Source organism: Corvus moneduloides, chromosome 8, assembly GCF_009650955.1.
Source record: "Corvus moneduloides isolate bCorMon1 chromosome 8, bCorMon1.pri, whole genome shotgun sequence".
NCBI classification, from domain to species: domain Eukaryota; kingdom Metazoa; phylum Chordata; class Aves; order Passeriformes; family Corvidae; genus Corvus; species Corvus moneduloides.
In genome coordinates, this window is record NC_045483.1 from 4276 (window position 1) to 31053 (window position 26778).

Below are 26778 nucleotides of genomic sequence, written 5' to 3' on the forward strand. Positions count from 1 at the left end.
GAAGGCCAGACGAATGTGGAAAATGGAAACTTCCTGACGGAAGGCAGTTACTTCGTAAGTCACTCACCAGAAAAATATTAGAAAACATGCATCAAGAACTCATTGGGGTACTAAGGCTTTGTGTGATCACTTTCTAAGGAATTATGGGTGCATTGGAATCTATGGGTTGGCTAAACAAATAACTGAAAGATGTATGGTTTGCCAAAAAGTAAGTAAGAAGGTGATGAGAAAACTTCAGGAGGTCGTGAGTTGGCTCTCCGACCATTTCAAAGTATCCACGTGAACTTTACTGAACTCCCCCATGTGCAGAGGTGGAAATTCTTGTTAGTAATAACAGACCATCTTACCTGTGTCAGATGCCAGAGTGCCGAAGCCCGGCGCCTCCCACCTTCGCTGGAAAAAGCAAAGATAAACTCCTTCAAGCTGGAATACACGGTTACAGTCACTCAATGAAGTTGTGCATAAAAAAAACCCCCAACAAACTCCAGGAAGAATGACGTTCAACGTTTTATTGATTTCCTGTTACTAACTCTCTAAACAAAAATTGATCAACAGTATCAATACCACAGTAATATATTGTTATTGTATTACAAAAAAGCTCTGGTTGCCCAGTTCTGGAGAGGCAGCAGACCCGGACTGCCTGTGTTATGTTGGGTTACGCATAATGACAGAGAGTTACGACCCTTCTTGAGTAGCGAACAAGAGTATTTCTGGATGCAGGTTCAACAGTGCAAGTAAAGATCATCTATGCAAGATAACTGAACCATCTAAGTGCTTTTTGTATCAGATATAAGAACTATTATAACAGATATATCACTTATAAAATACTAAACATTAAATTTTTTTTTGTCTCTAAAATGATGAGAATTATACAATTTATTGTGAAAAAGAATTGTGTTTCTCATAGAAAGTAAATGCTTCTATTCCACATACGTTGGAGGGGAAAAACCCATAAAGGATACGGTCTTCCATCAGTGAGTATAATTTAGACTAAGAATTAAAATTATAAAACCATGTGAAAAGACAGTATTAATACTATGGGAAAGACCAGAATCATCTTGTAGTCATAACAACATAACAACAGCCTATGTTACACATTACTGTTGCTCATCAATTTTTGCGGGTGTGGGACAACTGGCTTCATACTTTTTCTTCAGGCCTTTCAAATATACACGCAAACTGTCTGGGTCCAGTCGAGAGTTTCTGGCAGTCTGAACCAATCTCATTGCTAACTGGTACGCAGCTCTCTGTTTCATCATCTCAGGAGTGCTTTTCTGCCTGTGCTGTTCTTAAAAATATACACACATTAAAATTTGAAATAAATAATGTTCTATTACAAAAATACTAGTATTAGCTATTCTCCAGCCTATTTTTGATCTCACAATTCTTGGTTTGCAACAAACATTACATCCAATACTCCTTTAGCCTAAGGGCCATTTTGTGTTGTCAGCTAACAGTGACCTTCAGTATAACCTTTTTGTGAAATAACAAAGTTTAATGAAATCTGTTTTCATTAAAACACAGGCAGTGCTTATCCCGCATCCTTTCAAAAACTGAAAATACATCAGAGTTTTATAAAAACTATGAAATACAGCATTATAATTTTCTACTACCTACCAAAATTTGTTTTGCAATGTGATTTGTGATTTCCTTTGCATCCAAAATTATGGATGATGGTAGGGAGGACACTTCTGCAGCCTTTAGTCCTAAACATATAAAACACAAATCAGGATTTTTAAAATGTAATTTTTATCCCTACCTTCCACATTATGTCTTCCAGAATTAACCTAGCCTATTTTTCTAAGGGAAAAAGATTTACTTTTTATTAAAATAATTTTGGTATATTTTCGCATTGTGTGTGTTTTTTGGTGGTTTTTGTGTGTGGTATGTTTGTTTTTTGGGGGTTTTTTTTGTTGTTGTTTTGGGTTTTGGGGTTTTTTTTGTTAATAAACAATATGGTTCTGAGAGTTACAAAATAAAATGTCTACTTTGTTTTAATGCTATCTCTAAAATACACCTCAAGTTACTGCTGTTAATACTGTAAATGGGTAGAATGAGATATATTATGGGGTTTAAAGGAAAAAAATGGCACCATGGTGTTAACAGCTTTCTTGGTTCAGTTTTTTTAATTTGGCAGTAAATATGGAGGTTGTGATAACTGTACTCTCAATTATATCCAGTGGACATGGATGTCATTTTTCAACTTTTTTGTTTCCAACAGCCAAATTTCCAGATACTCTGGGTAAGAAAGAGATGTAAATATTTTTTTCTGCCCTAACATGATTTTTAAAATTTTTCCTTTGTCTGTGCCCCTGGAAAATCTGTGGTTCATTGGGTGGTTTAATACGGCAGGTTTAAAAATGAAAAGGGGTCACGAAGAGCCCTTGCACTCTTTCTTAGAATGCGACTTCGCTGAAGAAAGGTAAAGCCAAGACACAAACAGTGAGTTTCTAAAGGTCTCCTGTTCTCTGTTACTCTCTAAACATACAATTCTTCTGAGTTAGTGACGGTGTAGCATCTAAAATTGAGCTTGTGTTGCCAAAGTTAAACAAACTTATTCTGAAATTCCGATCAAGGAAAGTTTTAAGTCCCACTATTTGAAGCTTAACTGGAATAATTTCTAGTCTTTGGTTACCAATAGCTTGCAAAAGTCATGTGTAGCTATCTTCCTCTTGATTAACTGTTACCTAAATCAAGGAATCAACATCAAAATCTAGGATTTGGAAACACACAGTTTTCTTTAAATCTTTGTCACTCACTCACTCTTTATTGACCCATAAATCTGCACAATCTACACTATAACTTAGAAATTAAAAGGGAAGTAAATCCACTTTTCAGAGAACACTGATGCTTTTGTGGACCCTCTCGAAATTGCCTTAGCCTAATATACTGTAAAATTCCTCTCATTTTTAAAAGAAACTAGATTCCTTTTTGCTAATCAAAGAGGGCCAACCTGCTATTAACTAGTCATATCACTGCTTATGGCAGATACATCTTTAAGTCTCTCCAGAACATTCACTTCCGTAAGTGCGGATTAAATGAACTCAAGTAGCGTATGCTCAGAATGACTCAACTCTTTCACTACAAAATATCATGTAAGTTCTTCATACTAGCCAAAACTACTATCTCACTACATGGTTTCTTAAAACACTCAGGTGTTTGCAACAAATTACAGATCTGCAGATCTCTGTATCTCTCTTTTGAGAGAGAGAGAGACAAACTTAAGAGAAACCTGTCATCAGAAAAATACCATTTGATGCCCAATAACTGAAATTGTATCTTATGTTAACTTTTACCAACTGTAAGTCACAGTGGAATCCATTACCGTAGTTTTTTTCCTCTGTGTATCCTTTAGAAAGTGTGTAAGTGTAAGCAATTTTCTCCTTATTTCCAGCACTGCTTCTCACATGTTGCACTTCAAAATGGTAGTTTTCCACATTGGGATATAAAGCATCTATATGGCATAGTTCCAGGAAGTGTGTAGCAAACAGTGTAAATGCCTAAATAAGGAAACAAGAAAGAAAATTTATTTTGGAAATTATCCAGAAATAAACTGCAATAAATAAGAAAAATTATCTCATAGATGTCCAGGTTTTCCTGCAAAACACTGAAAAGCTGGCTTTAAATTACTAAAGCAAATTAAAATCCTTAAGGGATGCGTTCTACCATTGGCAAGTACATCTTTTCCATCTGGGGATTCTCCCGCTCATTTCTCAACAGAAGGAAAACACAGTATCAGAAACAAAAGGAAATCCATAATGCTTACAAAATCTGACCAGTGTTGATTGGAATGACTGTCGAATGGTTGCTTAATTCTCTCAAAGAATTCTTCATCAAAAGTACAAGCGACAGAAAGAATCTGAGCCTTTCAAACCAAAAACCCCACAAAGTACTCTGAATGAACTCTGAGGAGAAACAAACACCTGCACACTCAAAAGGCTTGTAACAGCCACCTGAGGTTGATCACATAACTAGCAGTAGAGGTGAAGCTTGCAATCCATCTGAAATTATCTTCCACTTATCTAAACAAGTTTCTAACCTCTGTGAGCAATTCACAAGTTGTGTGGAACTACCACTGTATTTTGAAAGGTAACCACCAGGTGAAGAGGTTCACCTTTACCATTCAAGCATAAAGCGAAATGAAAAGTAAACTAAATAAGCAAAACAAAACGGAGCGGGTTATTCTCTTTCCAGACAGTTACAAGCTTGCAAGCAAAGTTGGAAAGATATGGTGACCAGTGTACTGGTTTTAGATGGACTAGAATTAGTTTTTTTCATAGTAGCTTGTGTTGCGCTGATAACTCACTCGTGTTTTAGCCACTGCAGAGCAGCGTTTGCACAGCACCAAGGGCTGTTCTGCTCCTCACCCTGCCCCACCAGTGAGCAGGGTGGGGGTGTTCATGGAGCTGGGAGGGGACACAGCCAGGATGGCTGACCCAAACTGACCCCAGGAATATCTCACACCATACTACAACACCACAATAAAAACTGTGAGGACGGAGGAGAAAGGAGGGACATTTGGCGTTATGGTAACAGTCACTGAGCTGAAATATGGCATTGCAGGAAATGGCTGAACATCTCCCTGCCAATAGGAAGTAGTGAATGAATTCCTTATTTTGCTTCTGCATGCGGCTTTCCTTACTTACTAAACTGTCTTTATCTCAGCCCACATGTTCTTGTACTTTTACCTTTCTATCTCTCCCCCATCTCACTACGGGGAGCAAGCGAGCAGCTGGGAGGGGTTTAGCAGCCAACAGGGGTTAAATCACAACAACCAGTGAACAGAACTGCAGCTTATGTCAGCATGTTTCCTCTATCACCGTCAGTCTTACCATTCACCAGTTATGAAAAATATCGTATTTAACCAAGAAATCTTTGAAAAACTGATGTTAAATTATGAGAAAATACTGTATTTACTTTCAGGGTGACAAAACAATTCTAAGGCTTAAATTTCTTTCAAAACAGAATTACCTTTAAATTCAGCAGATATTCACAGGCAGCATAACAAATGCCGATACCTTCTTCAGCACTGGTACCTCTGCCAAGTTCATCAATAATGATGAGTGATTTATCATTAGCATTTTGTATGATGTACGTTATCTAGAAAAATATTCAATGTGTTATCATTCCTATAAATGGGTTTTTTTAAAATAGGCATTTTTTATGTTACTCAGATGGAACGTAATGCAGAAATTTAAAAAAAATCTCTTGAGATACAACGATTTTACCTTTTCAAAGCTTTCAAACAGCTGTCAATTCTAATCAAGTGAAGACTCACACTACAGCACTCTTTCTCTTTTCCACTGAACATATCACTTACCCTCAAAATGGTACCAGTTTGTGAGAAGAAACTGAGAGAGCTTAGGCCCCTACAAATAATAGTTTAAAGTCTAAGCAAACCCAAAAATGCTGAAAGTACTATCTAACAGAGCACTGATTTTTACTCACATTGGAATATCTTTCTATTTAAGAGATGCCTGGTTTTCTGTGGTTTATCATAAAATAGACGAGACTGAATTTCTTACTAAAAGTACACTCTTTCAGTGGAAATATAGTAGTACAATTTCTACTGGCTTAACAGTAAAAATGGGCCTTGGACCTGGATAGCTGTATTTCATACCTCTTTCATTTCCTTCATGAACGTGGATGCATTTGTTTCAATATCATCATCCATACCTATTCTGGTAAAAATCTGCTCTGCGATTCGAAAAGAACAATACTCTGCTGGGACATAAGAACCTACAAAGCAAATAAAATACAAGTTTCTCTTATTCGATGACATTTGCCTGAATATGTCTCTGGGGACAAAAAATTGCTTTTACGCTTGGTTTCTGTGCACAGCAGAGAATGCATCTTCCTTGACAGAGTTTTGCAAGATTATGTTCTACCATTAATTAATAAGAAAAAAGTTATTATCTAGATAGGATAACTAAAGAAGCTTATCAGTAAAACTTTTAAGAAATCATATGCCTGAAGCTGTTTGTCAGTCTAAAGGGATGCAGAAAAAAGAATAAACTCTAGGATTGTTTTACATTTCCGTGTCCGCTGATTTACTAGCCCCAAGAAATCTCTTTTTCCCAAAATCAAGATTATGTTGCCGTTATCAGACTTCAAAGCGTATTAGTTTTACCAAACAGAAAAGAACAAGAACCTTTTGCCAAAAACTTTTCAGTCTGCTTTATTCATATTAAACTCACGTTTTTGAGAGCAATTCCTCAAGAACTTGCAGTTACTGGGGACTGAACCCACAAATACATGATGGATAAATTTTATTCTCCACTGCTAAGTAGCTTCATTCTATAGATCTTTGACTTGTGCTACCAGACTTACTTCTAAGAAAAAAGTCATGAGGAATTCCTGAATATAGGAATGAGTCTCAGTTAGACTTGACAAACAGTTGGTTTACTTTTATAACTTTAGTAACAGAACCTTGCAGTACTTGTTACTACTTTTATTTGAAGTGGTTGATTATTTATCTATTAATTGTACTTGTCCCGAAACATGTTTCTCTACGTAGTTTAGGTACATTCAAGGTCATCTGTTTCTTCTGGATGACTAACGCACATGTCTGACCAGCATACTTGAAGGACACTCACTGTCAATCTAGCATAGGGTGCTAGATTGGGTTATGGTGCTCCAAAGAACTAGAGCATGCAACTGTGCTTCTCTAAAGATAGACTGGGGAGGTTTCAAGATACACAGAGTTTCCAACGTAAGTTTCCAACGGCAGATGAAAAACCCTACAGCTGCCTCTGTCAGCAACGCAAGAGCTGGTAGAAGCAAATGGACTACAAACTACCTGTTGACATTTTATTTAGATAAAACGTTATTCTGGAAGCTAAATCATTCAACTTTATAGGTATTTTTAACCACACAAGAAAAAAAAAAAAAAAAGCTGAAGATGATTAATATTGTACACTCTTACTCACCAATTTGTGCCATAATTTGACAGAGAGCAATCTGTTTTAGGTATGTTGATTTTCCGCTCATATTTGGTCCTGTAATAATGACAAAATTGTTGCCCTCTGTCAGGTACGTGTTGTTAGACACAGGTTTTTCCATAGCTATCTTTTCAAGAATGGGATGCCATCCCTGCTTGATTGCTAAAGTATCGGTAAATTCTGGACGAACTAAATGAGAAAAAAGATGTAAAACACCAAGGAGTTAGCATGGAAACCTCTACATTATTTAACTAGTATGTTTTGAAATAAAGTTAATTCTTGCAGAGCAGAGCTCTTGGCAAGAATTACCAGCCACTTTCAGGTATAGATTCTGATTGCCATGCAAGCCTTCATGATTTACGACTATAAAAAGAAACCCATAACTAAAACTTTACTTCTAAATTAACATTCTGTGTTTTTGTTCCCTAGTAAATAGGGCTGGACTCCAGTAATAAAAATACAAAGAATGGAAGTATTTTTAATAATTTTTCTTTTATACTGCTAAAAGCATATAAAGTACAAGGGTCGTGGACTCCTGTTACTTCTACATATGTACCCTGTATCTACATGGTAAACAAGGAAGCAGCATTCCTTCTATTTTTGTTACATGTTACCATATTGATTATTTGGGAATATACCACACCTACAAAGATCCATTCGATGCTGGAACTATCTCTATGGATTTCCGTCAGAATACGGTTCTTTTCTGAATCAATTACACATGGCTCCACTTTATCTATCAGCATTAATGGAAGACAATGTGCTAATTTATATATTGCAGAACTCGGCTAGGGAAGAGGACGAACAATATGCAGATGAGCATTTAATCCTGGACTCCTTAATAGACTCTGCTTCCAAAAATGTTGGGAAGTATGTCTAAAATGTCTAAGTGTTCCAGAAACTGAAGCAGAGAAACAGTTAGACATGTATTTTGTTTTACAGTATATACTTAACACTGATCTGCTCATATTATCTTCCTGCCACTAGAACAGAAAAAAGCGTAAACTCAGAATGCCCATACACTTACTGTTTTTCAACAGAATATGCTTAAACTGTCTATTTTGAGAAGGGTGACTGGGAAGGCTTATGGCAGCTAACTGGCAGAATTTCAATGAATGGAAGCAGAAAGAACATCAGCGTAAAATTGGCAACGGCAGACGAGAGACACTCACCTAAAGAGTACTGAGATGCAGAAAAAGAAATGGAACCAGACAAAACAGCCTTGTCATTCTCCATCGGAAGGGTCTTTATCCGGCCCATAACAGAATCAAAGAAGAAACTTACCATAATCGGAAAGAGTGCAGGCATGGGCAAATGAAAGTAGCATATCCAGCATAGACACAATGTCGGACAGCTTGTATAAGCAATGAATGTGTTCATAGATCTCGTTCAGTAGTTTACACACTATTCTGAAATAAGACACTGATTTAGCTGTTGCATGGCGCATCCTGTCACTTTATACAACTGACAGAAATAAAGGAACTATAATGTTCATACTGCATACATTGGGATAAAAAGTCACTCATAAAACACGATCATGTCTACCAGATGTGAGCAAATGTATAAATTCTTTGTAGTAAATTATGATCTTGTACCATCATCTCAGCTAACATTCTGCTGACCAGACACAAGACACATACCACTAATACCAACAGCTCATATGAAAGCTTCGCACAGAGAATGAACTAAAAATATAGCTACGGAATCAAGTATGTTTTATTAACATGTGAAATGTGACTCTGATTCCCTTAGACCTTCATGTCAATAAAACCCCTACATGGTTACTAGAAAGAATTTCCATTCAGCTGACAGGTAACATTACACTTACTAAGTTGTGAATCGGAGAGGAAAGCGATGTGACATGCAGCAAGGACAAGATACAGAAATAGACAGTTCTATTCTAAATAAAAGGAACTGACTAAAAGTAACAATTCTGCATTACCGATGCAAAACTAATGCATTCATTGTGCCATTTTGTGTAGATAATTCACCCATAAAATTTTTACATCATGACCACTTCTATTAATAAATGCCAATATATTTGCAATCATGTTTAATACAATATGCACATTATGGGGTTTTTTTTTGTCTCAGGAGGTACACTTAAACAATGTTGCTTTAGACTATTTCTGAAAGTAGCCATAACTTAACAGAAAGGTAGCTTTAAAAAACCATGTAATTAGCTGTTAATTGGAGAAAATAAATGTACTTAGCAAATATTAACTAGTTTTAACAGGTCTTACAAGTAGGTCATGTGATATATTTCTCTCAGGGACTCCTGACATCTTTCATTCATTTTTATTAAATCTGCTGAAGTGAAGCTATATGTGTTTTTCATTTTTGTGATCTATAGGAAATTGAAACCAACAATCAGAGCTTGCCTTACTATCAGAAAGAAAAACAGTTTCTAAAAACCAGTTTGGGAACCATATGGGGAAACAGAAAAAACAGTGCCCAGTTTCATTTTTACTATGTAAGTTTTAATGAAAATTCCATTTAACACATCAATTAGCAAGATATACAGCTTTATTCTTGCACAAAACATAATTGCATGTACTTGCACATTTTTGATTCTATAACTGAACATAGGGTAGTTATAAAAACATCCCAATTAAACCTTCATTTACTTCTAAATACCTTCACTGAAATTATTTTTTTTGTTGTTTACTGTATAATGTGTACTTTATTAATGTATTACATATCTTAAGTAAAGTATATAAATATATTATGCTAAAACATATCTTGTACAGATACCTTTGTAAATTCTGAAGGAAGCTGGCCATTAGGTAATGTTGAACAATCAGCATTCATCTGGATAAAAAATCCACGAGCAGAGCTGAAACTTGTTTTCATTGGCAGGCTGTACTTTTCTGCAAGTTGCGTTATCATACCTACGTACCACATACAAAGATTTAACCCAAATTACATACATGCATGTACATAAGCACAGATCCACACACTTGCGCCAGTACAAAGATGGAAACTGTTAATGGAAGGTTTCAGGAATAAAAAACTAGTCTCATCTGTATTTTTCACTATGTATGAACGTAGAATTAGAATAAGACAGGAACTTTGTAACATACGACAGGTGCTAAAGTTTCTGACACTCTTTTAGGTTTCCAATTATAGACTAAACTAAGATGGCCCTCTAGCTAGAGATCAACAATTTACACTAAAAACAAGGAAATCAGTTTCAGAAGAATTTTTTTTCTTCTATTTTGACATAATGATAAACAGGAAGGTTACTAAAACACAGTAACCCACATCATGCTAAAACTCCTTTTGTTTGTATTTTCCAACTCTTAATACTTTAGTTAAAAGGTAGTCTACAGATAGATAAGACTACTTAAAATATAAAGAACAGAGAGCTCAGATATTTTAAATGAAGAAGGTAAACGAAAGATTTACATGTTTTATGCAAAATGTTTTAGGTGGAGTAATTCTGTTCCTTTACTTCAACTTTTTTTGCACTTTAGGAGGACAAGGACTAATGGAGCTTTGAATATAGGAATCGCCATATAATTATTCAATTTCATTAAAATAAAACTGAGTTTTTATCCAGAAATGGAGAATCTCAGTTGCTTATCAACGACAATCAATTCATCCCAATACTAAATACTTTTTACATATGATAAGGTTGTAACATATATGATTACATGACTTCTAGACATCAAATGCAATGTACTTTAAACTCCAAATAAATAAAAATTTTAGTTTAGAAATACCTGCTATGTCATCAACAATTTCTGTGTATGTTCTACGAGCTATGTCAAGGAATTCATTGATGTTAGGCTTAACAGCATAGCACTTCTGGGTCCTCATACTCAGACATCCTTTTGTGTATCTTGTATCATCATTAATTACAGTTGTAATCTTCTCAAGTATAATTCCAAATCTGCAATATCATTTGTATCACTACTTAGATACATAATACATTACAATTTTTACTTGCAACATCATCCCCAAATTACAAGTAACAGTATTACCAATAAGTGAAGCTACCTGCAAACTATCTACTGTTAAAACAAAACACTACATTTCATTTCTATTTTCACCTCAGAATGACGTGTGACTATACCAAAGTCTGACTAAAAATACTATTTACATCTTTGGGAGATAGAAATTATTTTTCAAATATTTTTTTCAAATACACAACACTTGATTTTTGCATTATTATGGAGACTCTAGGAAACCACTACTCTTGTCTTTTCAGAATTATTTCTAAGGGAGTTCAGTTCAGCAGCAACTCCGCTATCACGGCTAGCTCTCTTGCTTTTTTCCTGTATTCTTTAGCTGAAAATTAGATTTTCTGACAATTAAAATCAGCTTTTAGCCAAAAAATTAAGCTATACCCATAACTATAAATGAGCAAAGATGCAACATCTTTAATCTTACAGGCACTTTTGAGATGAGAGTTTCTAACACAGTAGCTAAGTGTTAAGATAAATACCTTGTATCTTCAAGAGAATTGTAATAAGCCCTTAGCAGCTGTGTGCTACAGCTTCTTAAAGCAGCCTGTTGAAGATTAAAATACGGACATGACAGTTACTTCTTTTTGCAGCCTTTTTCAAGGACTGAAAGTTTTCAGATTCAGTGAGGCTAATCAGCACTTGTGTAAATAGTCTGTGGAATCTGAGCAGGAGTTTCAGTTAAATGTTTGTTATATAATCAATTATTCAGGTAATGGTAGAAATCCTGCTCTTCACAGTATTAGACTCAAATGTGTATTTTTAATTGGTGTTAAGAATCAAGGGATTATGCGTTCTGTGACTGATATTCCTTTTTTACTTTATTGATCCCTTCCAACTTGAGATATTCTACGAAATTTAATAAACTGCTCTTCATAAAAATAAGGACAAAATGGTCTGCACTTTATTTAAAAAAAAAAAAAAGAAAGAAAAAAGACAGCTTACTTTCAGAGGCTCCACAAGTTCTAAGGTATGCTTCAGGTAGATTAAATTAGTTATTTTTGATTCAGCAGTTTTAACCTGTTGAAAAATTTTCCGAATATTGGAGGTATTTGTATGACTGTTTTAAAAAGTACTTAAGAACTAGTAGAACTCATATTCTTCACACTAACAGGCTTATACTTTTAATGAAAATTCCTGAAACACTTCATAAGCTCACTTTGACAACTTTGTGTCTGCACAAAAAATGTTTACCTAAATTTTACATTGCTGTGATAGTTTGTCCATCAGTAGTTAAGATTTTCCTATGTTTGAACTGATAATGACTTCGACTCTAAGAACACCCTGCCAGCCCAAGCTGTGAAAACTTCATCTTCTACGTACACTTAACTCTATACAAGTGCTACACAATTTGTAGACTATTTCAAAGCAAATACATTATGTGTTATAATGAAGCACACAACCTTTTCCATTGATGCTGTTAAACACAACATAACCCAGGTTTGGTTGATTTCTCTTTGGTTAATGTATGTACATCCTTAAACATCTGCTCACATGATAATACAAAAAATCCAGTAAATACTTCAAATTTTTTCTCACAATAATGACTGTTCTTCAAAATCTTTCATTCACAGAAACCCTCAACCTTGTTTTGTACACCCCATTAACGCTTACGATGAAGAATTTTGCTGCTGACATTAGGGCATAGCATATGCAGTACACGTGCACTGTGCAACAGGATTTTAAGGAAATAACATAGGTAAGCATAGATAAGCACATGAACATAGGAGCATGGCCCCATGTGAAATTTTTTCTCACTCATATATAGTATCTCCTTACTCTTGTGACTGAGGGCATCTCTTATCTTACAGTCATATAAAGTTTTTTTCTGTAAAAGATAGAACTGAAGAGTGCTAAATGCATGAATGGAGAAATGATAATCTCCAAATAAATATGGGGCCTAAGTCCCATGAAGGAATCAGAGATCAAAAGAATAGATGTGGTCATACATGAAAAGGTGGTAGTGGAATGGATCTTTGACTAGTTCTCACAGGAATTTTAACTGAACTGGTGTTAAAAGTGAATCTTTGCACATGATACACTTAAGACCAAAGGCAGTAAATTATTTCACCATTGACATGATTTTTCAAGTACCACATCTCAGCAAGACTGTCAGTTGACAGCCTCCTTAGGATGAGAGAATGCTCATGCTGAACACACCACTCACACATTTAGTAACTGAAACTGTAGGCTTTTCAGATGTGCATCTCATCTGCTGACTGGTGGAAGGTTTACAATGAAAATTTTTATGGAGAGCAGGAATGAAACATACTGAACTGCCTAATCCAGCATTTGATAAAAGCAACTGAGCTAGCACTTGAATAAGCATGTCTATTGCATGAATGCTCTGCTATATTGGAACCAGCCAACAGTGAAAACACTGCAGTAAAAAGGTTTGGTGTACATGGTCCTGTGCATACATAGAAGTGTTTTGTGTGACAGTTTTAGTCATACAGATGAACTCATGAATTCATGTTACACATTTCTACAAGGAAAGCTGGGAGCAATACACATTCTGGATTTTGATTATGTCATTAAAGACATTTACCTGCATTTATTACTGTCCTGTTTGAGTCTGTGCCTGATTTCTTTAACTAGCATTAGACAAACCCTTTATCTAAGTAGGTAAATCAGCATGTGAAAAGACACCGAGAGGTGAAAGAGTTGTCAGTATCTAAGATGCTGGTACACAAGCCTGAACATAAGGAATCATAATCAGATAGCAGTGGCAGAAATATCCAACTCAAGCACAGTAGGCCAATGTTAACTTAGAACAGCGTGGTTTCAATATTCTTACTGGAAACAGAGTGGAGGTTCAGTTACCTCAAACTCACTGTAGTTAACTATTGGGTCTGGTGTCAACCAAGATCCACTGGTGAACTACATGTATTTATTCAGTTTTGGTATTTGTATTACATGTGTTAACATACAGACTGATATATGAGGGAAGGTCGGATGAAAAAAGTAATCTTGCTTTGAGATGTAACAGTCACTAGGACGGTAAGTCACTAAACACATTTTTCATTTATGCTCATGTGAAGAAAATTCCTCTCCTCTCTCTCATCTGAGTTGACTGTTGAATAAAATGTATACTTATGAAGAATAAAGGTGGGGAGTGATGAAAGAGTAAACATTTTTGGAAGTATATTTGCATAAATTAAGATGAATTATAGCTATCACATTTATATATTGAATGTTATAGACAGATAATTGATTTTGTAAGGTGTATTTTGAAACATACTGTATCTTGCTTTGGAATTTGTACCAAAACTGAAAGTAGTTGTTCTGTGTCCAGGAATTTTGAGATAACTGTAAAACAAAAGTACAGGACACATCAGAAATTAAACTGAAATTGTAAGAAGATGTATTTTCTTTTAAAGCACAAAGTTACTTAGCTATACTAATGCTAATCTTTTCCTTACATTCTATTGTCACAAATTATTGACATATATGGTAAAAACTAGGTTAAAAATAGCTACTCTCTGCATTATTTTGTTGTAACTATACTTACTATACCTAAGCATGCAGGGACTATTGTATAGGTAGACATCTGTAAATTCAGAAATACTTTTTTTTCTTAGATTGAATCATATTTCTCTTGTGATACAGATTAAGATTATATGATCCAGCTTCATGTGGACTAATTCTGGTATTGTATTTTACCTTTCTCTGGACCATATGTTGTTTTCCTGAAGCAACTGGAAAAAAATATTTATACGGAAGTACTACTTAAGCAAGGTGTTTGCTTTTTCATGTATACGTTATATATGCTTGCCTACCTCAAACATAATGCATACCTAGCCATACGGGTAAAGAGACAAACTCCAATTCTTTGAAAAGGCTATTGGCTCACAGACTTCTATACACTTTATCAGAGAAATTCTAAACAAAATACTTGAGTAGTGTATCACTATGATAATACAGATAACTTCAAAAAATTAAGTGCCCACTACGCCACCTAACAAACCATTAAAAAATACTTTTCAAAACATACTGAGTCACACTACATACTTTCCTATATTAGAAAAAAATGTTTAAAAAGAAATTTAATATTAGGTGTTACAAAATAAACTACTACCTGCTTGAAGACCAAAAAAGAGCTCCTCATCCTGGAGTAATTCCTGAACACAGTCCAGTCTTGTGTTAATTGTTTCAGCATCAACTAGAGGTTCCAGGATATTGGATCTAAGTCTTCGACTTCCACCGGGAGTTTTAGTGTAATTTAGAACACCAAGAAGTGTGTGACCATTCCTTTGAAAATAAAATAGACGTGAAGAATACAGGCACCAAAAAAAGAGATGGCAAGTGTCACGTATCCTACAAATCTGAGGCATGCTTTGGAATGCTTAGCGTCTCCCTGTTTGCCATGTATATTATATGAACTACAGCACCTTAGGAAGCCAGATTCAATGTAATTTAATATAATATTAGCCCTCAATTATGTAAGTATAGAAATACATTTGTACTTAGCATTTTATTCATTTTTTGTAGTAGCATTCCATCGCTACTACAGTGGTAACATCTACGTTTTCCCTCTCAATTAAACTAAAATGAACAAAACTAAAATAAACTAAAAAATGAACAAATCAACCCTACACAAGGAGGCAAATTTTCAAATTATAATCAGAGAACAAATACTAAGCAGAACAATTTACTTGAAATACATTTCTGAAAATTATTTAAAATACTTAGAAGTCCAAAAGAGAAATAATCTTTGGTTTTATTTTTTTAAAGAACTTATTTCAGTCAATACAAGCGCTAAATAACATGCTTATAATTTATAAATACTATTTTCATCTTTTTGGTTTTTACATGTAACATATCCCAGGGTTTCACGCTTAAGGATGATTGCACCTGTGTAGAATGAGCCATCTATAATATTTACACCTACTACACAGCTAAACAGTTTTAGAAACCTGAAATCTTCTTTGCTATTGGCTGGAAGAAGACCCGTGAAATACTGGGGCCATATTAACATATTGATTTAAACCAGAACTCAAATAGGAAGAAACCTGATACAATTACACAAAACAAACACCACGAAGATAGGTAGGTAGGTAGGCAGGTACAGCGAGCAGAAACACCCTGAAATACCATGGCGTAAAAAAGCAAAGCAATAGCCAAAAGAATTTAAAAAAAGGGGAGGAAATCCAAACCCAGTTGTATTGAGGGTGCATATACCATACCATGCAACTCATGACAACGCTTAAGTGGAACTCTACATTTGGGAGGCTATCCACAGTGCCTGTCCTTAAGCAACTGAGGACTTACTTCCCTGCACAGTTAAATGAAGAGAGACCAAGTTCCTCCAGAATTAAGACTGGCACACAAATTTGACTTAGGTATTTCTAGTGCGTGCCTGTACTATTAACTTTTACCTGTTGATACCTAATACAAAGGTATCTACCCCAGCTTTGGAGGTAAGATCTATGTAATAAACACAGCTATGTTTGGCTGATTCAAACTTGTCAATGGATCAGCAAAAATTCTTCATCAATAATGCTAAAAAAAAAACCCAGAGAAACTGAAAGCAGTTTACTGTTGCTCAGTTCCTCTTATAACCACCTTCCTCTCAAAACCATCTGTGAAATTATGAACAGAAAAATATTTTTTCAGAAAAATATTGCTCCAAAAGTACCTTTCAATGCAAGGCATTCTGTGGTTCTACTGCATCTCTCCAAGGGGGAAAGCTCTTATAAACAGTACTTGGAAGAATGAGGAATCTCCAGGCTCCCCTTTTTATATCGGGGTGGTTAAGTGGACATCTAAACAGAGGTGGATCTCAGAAACTGACAGGCAGCAAAATGCAAGTTCCAAATATTTCTCTTGCTAACCAGAAGTGTAACAGTCTGGAGAAGGTAAGCCTTGAAGTTTCTTCTGCCTAGAAGGCAACTAACTCCCAATGAAGGAAGCACTCCAAGAATTGACCTCCATATGGAAAACTACCATGCAATCAAGTACCATATTGCACATTACCATCAGTATAGAAATTACTCTCTTTGCCACCATTAGATCTAAAAAAACGAAACAACCTTTCAAGGCTGAAGCATGTATCTTGCGTAAAATGAGTAAAATGCAAGTATTTCAATCCAACATAAGGAACTTCTTGCAGAAGTACTGCCTCTTCATTTACTAGTCTGTGAAATTCTGCACAAATAAAATTTTTAAGTCTGATTAAAGCATACACAGCAATGTAAAGATGATTATGCATCATCTCTTTCTACAATTCACTTTAGGATTTCCTGTGCTAGAAATATTGTGCTGAACTGTAACGTATTTCTCTGTCAAAATATTTTTTTTAGAAGCTCTGAATGGTATGCAAGTTCTCTCATATAGAAATAAATATAATGGTCTGCTCTTCAACACAAATGTCAAGGAAACTTAGTGAAATCCATCTTTATAAAAACGTAACTTGAAAAAACTATTCTTACCGACAATCTCTGTTATTAATTACCAGTTCAAGATTTTGTGCTGATGACGAATCTATCATAGCTGTTTTCTCGCTCCCCTGGAAACGCACCTTGAGCGATTTAGGAGCATAAACGGCGTTTTGAATAAATTCAACATATTTTAGCAAAGCAGCAGCAGCTGCAAGACAGTAATACCTTGGAAAGAAACAATCTTTAATGAATGTTGAATACTGCTATTAAAACGCCACAAAAGCAGTGCACTACAGAAATAACATTCACACTACTGCAGCTTGGCAACTACTGCAATTGATAGCACTGAAAAAGCAGTATATTTTAAATATGCACAACCCCATGTCTAGTGAACATATATTCGTGCAAATCAAATATTCATAAATGTTTGAGCCTCTGTACACTTGACAGCCTACACTATATAGCTGGTACTGTGAACATACATATTTCAACACATACACGTGACTTGAAGACCCTGGTCACCAAGTATCAACACTTAAAATTGTTGATACATGGAAAATGCTTGCTGAGGCCAGAAAGAAAGGCAATCATAGTTCTTAAAAGGTATCTTTAAGGAAAGAATGAAAAAGACAAAGTGGAAAGCTGTGAAAACTCAAAAGAACACCCGACTATGTAACAGGCTTTCTATTTACATTTCTAGATATATCAGAAACACTGGAGGGCAAAATAAAAAGACAGCTCTGTGATGATTTTCTAACTTTTGCAACACGACACAGACATATGTAATGAGTACATAAAACGATTTTGTTAAAAACTTATCTGGACACAGTATGCTTTTCCTTATTTAAACGTACTTCGATTGGACCTCCATGAAAATGGTGCTAAATTCAGATGCACACAATTGTTCTATGTACTCCAAACCCTTTGTTTCATTGAAGTATTTTCTCTGGACAGTTGTAAAAGTCACATTCTATGAAGACAGGGATGAAAGCAAATAGTTTTAGAAGTTGCATCAGAGAGACTTCTGTATTTTTCTAGTAATACCTGTTTCCAAGAAATCTATCAACTGATTCCGCAATCTGTCTTCATAGAAGTATTCATTCTACCTTACTAGCACAAGCAGGTCAATGTAACTGAAGGTGGGTGATGCACAAGTAATTTATGTGAGAAAAAGAGGAGACAGGTCAGGAAGTAGAAGAGCACTCATGAAGAAGCCATCAGCTCTGTAGGCATGAAGCAGTTCAGGTAGTAATTAATAGTTTTTTAAAGGTTCTGAGGCTTTAATACTCATAAATTACTTATACTAGTTCATCTCATCCTCTTTTATCCTGACAGTGTTCTTTTTCCTATTCTATAATACATCAGCGCCATTGATTTATCAGGCTGAGAGAACAAGGGAGAAGCAAAGAGAATACTTCGTTTTTTTTAAATTTCTGTATCTTTCCTAGGTTCGGTATTACTCAAATTACTCAATGCCACAAATTCAAAGACTTTCAGCTTTAATCAGCAATATATTTATCTCTGTAACTGTCAGTATTAGAAGTAGCAGCATGCGAGCTGCATTTAGTTTATTCGTTACCATTGTAAAATTAGACCTGAGAATCACAGAAAACAAAATCTGTCCACATTGAGGATTTTAAAAGTTGCGTAAAACTCTCAAATCAACCATCGTATAAAAGTGATCAACAAGAACTCTAAAACATCGAAAGAAATTTTAGACCTTACCTTGAAATGCTCCGTTATCAGACTGAACAATTTTGTTGTGTTCCCTGCATCACAAGCAGTGTTTGACATTATTATTTCTAGCGGTGTTAAAATCTTGAGTTTAGTAATAACCTGAACAAAAAGTTCAAAATAATTCAATTAAAAAATGATATGATCTAAAATATTTTAGACAATAATGAACAGCAATCATGAAATACAGAACCCTTGTATTTTAAAATCAGTTCAAGTTCCAAATTTTCTACACTAATGAGTCAAATTCATATGTATCTAAATACACACAAAACTAAATTAAAAACAAACAAACAAATAAAATATAGAGCTTATCCCCCGTTATTTGAACACAGAATCATGCTTGCTGTTGAAGCAAGAGAGAAATATCCAAAACTATAGTCAATGGCTATGATGGGGTAGAAGGACTTATTTCGACAGATGGCAGCTTTCTGGGCTTGCAGCTGAAAGGTTAAGGGTGCTCTGGATGATGAAGAAATGCAACATCAGAATACTACTAATCTTTCGATTGAGACTAGTTTTTGATTTTGCTTTAACTTCCTCTAGTAACATTTATCTCGGTATTAACATGGCTAAAAATGTGTGTATTTTACCAGCTTTATGTTATGCACACCCTCTGTAGAGATTTAAAGTAGACTATATGCTCTTCTACTTGTTGACTGTATAAGAAAGGACAAACAGCATTATGCATTTATGTTCATTTATACCAGCATTCACAAATTCTCAAGGGAGGAACATAAAGAAACAGACTATATTTTAACTGCTTAGAAGTTAGGATGTGCAAGAAGGGACAGATGATGTCACAATGAAAAGGTAAACAAGCATAAAAAATAAACAAAATGAATCTAAGGGCATTTGGGGTGGGAGGGCTGTCACTGCCCTTCATATCTACTAATCGTTAGAAAGTTTTTTTCCAGTGGCATCACAGTTCAGCAAATCCTGAAGAACTTAAAGAATACAATAAACTTTCCTGAATTTATCTGCAGAACATTCAAAAACAAAAGTATGCACAAGAAGGAGAAAATACAGCAGGCTGGATACCAATCACTAGGCAAAGCATGGATTCTGAGAGTGTAAGAAAACAGCTGATCGGCAGATCGACAATATTGTTGAAAGGAGTAACATGATTGTGTCTTTACAAACAGATTGTGTGAATCTGCTTGCAGATAGGGCCAAAGACTTGTAGATAAGGAAGTAACGGGACAAACCATCAATTTCAAAAACTGGTACTAATTGATACGGACTGCTGCTTAGCCAAGGTCATGCTCAACTCCTGAACTTCGAGAAGAACAAAGACTCAATAGGGTTATGAATATTTTAACTCCCCCACCCAGGGTGAACTCACAGCTCATTTTAACGGTCATGTATCATACGTTATACAGGGGGGAGCATATTAACGGGGACATGTAGTAGGCAGATCGGGAAGCCTGTATCTCCCAAGTACCTCAGCCAATACGGAATGGGCAAAGGTGATGCAGCCAAGAAGATTAGGATAAAAAGGAGGCTGCAGTCCTCCAACAATTTGAGAGACCCCATAGGGAAATGCACCATGGCCTCTCCCTTTGTTCATGAATAAAAGGTACAGGACACCTCTGTCTCCTCTGTGGACATAAACCTCTGGCGACATGAATTTTTTCACACATTGTTAAAGGTGTGAGAGATTAAGGCTAGAAATTAGGCTGTTAGGGCGTTTCCCGCATTACGGGAAAAGTAGTTGTACACTAGCATCTCTCTTCTTTTGACTGAATGGTGAGTGCAGTATCAGGTATGAGCACAGAATGGAGAACTCTGTAATCTAAATAGAAAACTAGGAACATATGTGTACAAATAAAAACGCCAGCTTTTATAACAGTAAGGCAGGAAAACAACGTACAATCTGGCCATGGCCTGAGAGGCAGTTACAAAGGATGTTCAATATGTAGCTATGTGTTAAGACCAGAACAGGCTTTAAAAGCACTAATGCTTAAAAATAAAACAAAACAAAGAAACCCCAAACATTATACAACATCTGTTTTAGTAAACAGATTTGATGGTTGTTTACATCCTGAGTCAGAGCGAGTTACCATCCTAATAAAGCTTCTGTTTCTTTGAATATTGTAAAGATGCTACAAGCCACATTATTTTCTAGCATGCATAACTACAATAAAACCATGAAAGATGTTTCACTAATGGTGCTGCTGCATAAACCAGAGATTACTCACCAAATTAATGCAGAACATGCAGTGCTGGCCATAAGTTGAGTGAATTTCATTTCTAACTGAGAAGGAATATTTAAGTAACCAAAGCTACACCAATAATTACCACACACACACACATTTATGCAGTTCTGTTCTCAGAGTTGTTTTGCCTGATGAAGAACACTTGCAAGTTCTACTACCATATATTGCCCAATGCTCTTCCAAACAAGGCATCTCAGTCCCACATACGGTGTATTTTGCAGAGAGCCCGTTTTTCTTTCGAAAAACATTCTTTCTTCTTTAATATCTGAGGCACAGTAAGGAAAACAGCAGTCTTTTCAACACTGCACATTTTCTAGAACTTGTTACTTCCACTTTTGAAAAATCTCTTCCACAAACTAGAAATTTAACTTCCCATTAGTCGTAAGTTTTTTTCAAGACTGTAAGTCACAACAATTAGCACATAAAATACCTTGGCATAAGTTGTGTTGTCTGCAAATTGTGATAATATCATCTCAGGATTTTTTAAGTCTATACTGGCCATCCCTACTTCACCTCTGGCAAGGCCTCTTCCTTCTACTACAGCTACAATAACCGATGCAACAGTATGAGCAGAAACTGCAGATGAGGATGTAACTGCAAAACAGATGTATATATTCAGTTACATTCAATACAGATGAATGAAAGATTGATCGAGGAGCACCACAAATGACAGAGCAAGGATAAACATGATGCATGAAAGAATCATTATCAGTTAAGTTGTTAAGAACACTAAAGACTGAACTGATAATGATTAGTCAGACTGTGAAAGAACTACCTCTAAATGCCATTACTTTTGTGTTACTAGAGCACTTATGAGCACATATAGAGCACATATAACATGGCACAAGGCATCACAAGGCACCCTGTAACACCATTTTACTCATACGAAGCACTGCAAAATGTACTCCCATCAGCTACTGTGTAAGTGTTCTGAAAAACTAGCGTTCTACACCTCTGAACACGCCAACATAAAATACATAAAACTTGCATCAAGAAACTTGAGGATTATGTTACATGTGATGTCCAATGCATTGCAAGCCTAAAAATAAACCCTGATTAGAGATGTGCATGAATTTGGGCTCTTTAGTGACCACACTACATGTCCACACGTCCACAAATATAATTCAATTTTGGACAATTTGAAAAAAGTCTGAATTCTAACTACACTGATAATTCATACATGAATGCAAAGTAAGTGGCAAGAGGATGCAATACCAAAACATCTTCTCAGTATGTAAAGTAGTATTTTCTTGTTGGTGTATTGTTCCTTGGCAGCATCCTCTGTAGTACAAAACACATTGTATTTTGAGTTTATTTTAGTATCTTAACATATCACATTAAAAATTAAACTATGTTTAACAAAATAACATCAGAAATGTAAGTTGGACTATTTCCTCTAAGAGCTGTTAATCTTACCCGAATATCCCATAAGAGGGGTATGGCTCCTGCAAACAGATCTACCAGAAGAGAGAGGTGTTTTTCCTACACGTGTGCTATTCAGGCCTCGCACAGAAGAAGAACTCGTGAGATTCAAGGTGTTAGCATTTTCTACACAAGAACTTTTGTCCCCAAAATATGATTCTGAGGGGAGAGAGAAATAAGTAAATTATGAAAACAGCCACAACAAATTTTTATGCAGAAACCAATATACAAAAAACAGCTTACAAAACTTCATTTATTATTAGTAGAAATAGAGATATCCAAACAAAACGTCATTCTATGAAAGCTCTCCAGAGTATAAAATTAAATAAAAATCAGACTGCTTTGAAAACAAGCTTGCATTATGATTATTTTCTACAATGAGATTACCTGCAGTGCCAATAAAAAAATTTACACTGTTGAACTGAAATAATACAACAGAAGTCACTTTACTACATATCATTTAATATTGTAAAATATTCTAGATTTATGAAAGAATGCTAAAAATCAACTTCATCTCACAGCTGCCCATCATTTGAAAAATCATTACCTCAAACTGCACATACGCTTATGAAAACCGTTTTTTTAAAGCTGAGCATTCTTTTTAAAAAACAGGACAATAAAAGAAAACAGAGAACCACTTGGGAACAATAACCCTTTGAATTTATGGGGATCAACTCTCAGAAATCATACAGTAATCTGGGATGTATTTGTTAACAGCAGTTTCTTTTACACATGTATTTAAGATCTACCTACTTTTTTAAGTCCTGCAAAATATCTTTGTCTCAGAACACTTTTAAATTCCAATAAATTATTTACGTAATTTACTTGTTTTCAATTCTCTTGAGACAACTGAAGACATCCTTAATCTAGTTTAGATAACAGCTTTTTAAGATTAAGAAAATGAATGAAAATATAAACAGCAGAACTAAAAACTTTAAAAACTCCAGGTATTACAAAACATGCAAGCACAAATGTTTCTGTTTCTTATATTACATTAAAAACTGACGCACAAGACAAAATACTTCAGTACTGCTTTTAGATGATCAATTAACTGCATAACTCTTTATCAAGGTTGGCTGGTACAAAAAATATTTACAGTACTGGGGTTCTGGGGTTTGGGTTTTTTGGAGGATGAAGCGGGATTTTCTTTATGTTTGTTTGTTTTTTTTTTTTTTAATCTTAAAACTGTGACAAGTGATAAAAGTATTAGTTCAGACTGTTTGGTTGGGAACTTTTTAAAGAGTGCATACATCAGCATTGCAATGCATATTGACAATTTTTTAAAAATAGCATTCACTTAGATTTTGGCATAGGTTCACTCAGAATTTTGGCAGAAGAGACTTCTCTTAGAAGGTACCAAATCTGGCATAACAGGGGGAAAACAGTAATTTTAAAGACCGGATGAACCAAACCATATACAGGTACTTCTTAAACCCAACATTTAAGTCATGCCCTATTCGAATTAGCATTCCGTTTTGGGGTTTTTTAGGATTCCTCAGTACTCGTACATATATTACCCAAACCCATTTTACCTAATTTCAAATTTATGTATAATGGAGATATATGTACTTCAGAATTCATTGCAGCAAGCGTTAAAATACTTTCCAACTCTTTTCAGTTTCTTTTCGTTTAAAAACACCAGAATTTTAACTTTTTTTGCTGCCTGCCAAGATACGTACTTTGATAGTAGGTTTATGTAAAGGATGGCAAATAGCAGTATTGCATTGTAGGACCACAACATTCTTACCACACATCGAGGACGACAGGCACGTAAAACTGTTTCAAAAGCTAGGGAAAAAAATAAAAACAAAACCAAAAAACAACAGCAACTAAACTCCCAAAAAAACCAACAAATCAAGCACAACCCCCAAACTCATAACCAATTGAATATGTTTCAGTTCTCTGCTGTAAAGCAAACACCGTGCAGCAATTCAAACACGTTTATTGATCCCACCAGAGAACTCAGCTACTACTACCTACAGAAAATAAGAGAGATTTATTTAAAGAAGTGCAAGGAAGGACTCTCATTGTTCTGGCAGGCTAAATGAAAAAAGGTCTCTATGACTGCGAGTTGCTGCTGCCCCATCGGTTAAAAGCGGTAAGCACCGCTTTTAACAGCTTTTTCGGAACCCGACCCGAGCAAAGAAACCAGGAGGATAAAGAAAGAGGTAAGGCAGAGAGCGTACCTCCTCTTTCGGAAGCCGCTGGCTTCATCGCGCCGCTCCCGGCGGCCCGGCCGGCTGCGAGACCTTCCCCGCTGGAGCCGCCCGGCCGTGCCCCACCGCTGGAGGAGCCCGCGCTGCTCTCCGTGCTGTGCGGCGTCTGCAGAAGCCCCAGGGTGTAGCGGAACGTCTGCTCCGCTCGCCCGCCCACGCCCGGCGTGGAAGAGCCGCGGCCCGTGTAAGACTCCGACGAGGCGGAGGAGGCGGCCGCCCGCCCACCCGCGCCCGCCATGGTGCGACCCCTCAGCGCCGCCCGCGGCCCGCGCGGCCCCGCGCCCACCGCCGGTAATGGCGGCACCCCGGGCCCGGCTGTCGGCGCGCCCGCCCGGGGCCGATCCCTCACCCTCCGAGATGGGCCCTGCTGGTAGAAGTTGTCGAGCTGCAGCAGCTATAAATGGTAACAGCAGTAAACAGAGCTGCTGCCCCTGCAACGGGTTTCATTATAAATACGCAAGGGCCACGGGAACACAAGGAAAGTGCTTGCTCTGCCCTTTAAAGCAGGAGTACTGCATTTAAACGTAATTCACCCCGTATTAATTCTTCACCATTCAGACGGTTTTAATAGGAGCTTCACCAATGTTTTCTTCCTGCTCAGGAGTTGGGAGACAGAAAGATCCCTGAAATAACCACAAAGCTTGTTTACCTCTGTAGTTGTCTTAAACACGTTCTTGTACGAATGTTTTAGAACACTAACACTGCTTTGTATATTAGCATCATGTAACATATACCACTAAAATGTTTCAATTCCCATTTTGACTAGGGACAATTTTGTCTCTGGCATTAAATACACCTGCATCATAAAACACTCCATATACTCATACCTTATTTAATCTATAATCTTAGAAGATCTTTAGAAAACACACTGGACTTAGGAAATTGCATCGACCAAACTTTCATTGGAGAACTCCAGTAATATTAACAGGATTTCAGTCTAGAGTGAAATGTTCTACACTGCTATGCAATACCACATACTAACTCCCAGGCTGTCTCAGTCTGTAAGAGACTAGAAACTCTGAAGACGATTCCATTTTGTCTACACAACATGGAAAAATAGCAATATTCTACTAAACAGTGTTTTCCTAGATGAAAAGAAGTGCACTTGCAAAGGAAAGCATTATGAAAAAAAAAAAGGTACTTTAAAATTTTTGGTTAACCTTTACAGTTAAATAAAACCTGATCAGCGCTCTCATTCCCTCACACTCAACACAAAGCCTATTGTAACTTTTTTCCAAACCTTGAAAAACAAAATTCCAGGCTTTGACCAAAGAACTCATCAGGCAACTCAGCAGCTAGAAGCCTGTAGGCTTTAAAAATTCATCAGAAGTACCTGAGCATTCACATTCACATTTTGTTTTTGAAATTCATGACAAGGTCTATCAAAAAACAACTCTGTCCAGTTCTAGTTTACTCTACAATAACACAGCTAAAAGAACCCAGATACTGAGCCCCACCAGTAAAAGCCAAGGCATATTCATGACCCAGCCCACTCCACTACCGCACGAACTACTGCTCCCTGAAGGCCAGAGCCCTCAAAAGACAATCAAGATAACTGTGCCAGCCATCTACAGCCCAAAGATTAGCTGTATCGGCTTTGCCAGAAGTATCTAGACAGATGAATGTACTACCACACCACCCTGAGGCTGTGCTACCCTGTCTTTAGTATTGCTACACCCCTGGGCAGGGCAGCTCCAACCATGACACAGACACCCAATACCCCAAGCAACGTTGACTGTGAGACGTGATAAGCGCATGAGCAAGAATGACTTCCATAGGGAATATGCCAGCAGCGATGTGCCAGGACAGTGCAGGTGCTCTACAGCAGCCCTGGAAAGTGGTGACTGCTGCAGCCATCAGCGGAGATGAGAGCCATGAAAAGCAGAACAATGGATGAG

At 36.4% G+C, this 26778-nt stretch overlaps 1 protein-coding gene across 5 annotated transcripts; it reads right to left on the reverse strand.

Moving 5' to 3' along the window:
- MSH4 (mutS homolog 4) lies at nt 1-25153 on the reverse strand. 5 transcript variants are annotated; one of them, XM_032116700.1, is made up of 20 exons: nt 24851-25153; nt 22659-22823; nt 21673-21836; nt 19015-19125; nt 18144-18259; nt 17341-17514; nt 14988-15160; nt 14151-14218; nt 11855-11929; nt 11392-11456; nt 10667-10836; nt 9696-9832; nt 9185-9288; nt 8226-8350; nt 6930-7130; nt 5621-5739; nt 4972-5100; nt 3326-3500; nt 1618-1706; nt 489-1283 (listed from the first exon to the last, which is right to left on the reverse strand). In XM_032116700.1, exons 1-20 carry the CDS (start codon nt 25116-25118, stop codon nt 1098-1100), a joined length of 2814 nt encoding a protein of 937 aa, XP_031972591.1. In that variant the 5' UTR covers nt 25119-25153; the 3' UTR covers nt 489-1097. The 5 variants fall into 5 exon arrangements, with proteins under 5 accessions (XP_031972587.1, XP_031972591.1, XP_031972586.1 ...); XM_032116696.1 differs by lacking the exons at nt 489-1283; nt 10667-10836; nt 11392-11456; nt 11855-11929; nt 14151-14218 and adding an exon at nt 1-393; XM_032116695.1 differs by lacking the exons at nt 10667-10836; nt 11392-11456; nt 11855-11929; nt 14151-14218.
- Nucleotides 25154-26778: the final 1625 nt, after the last annotated feature.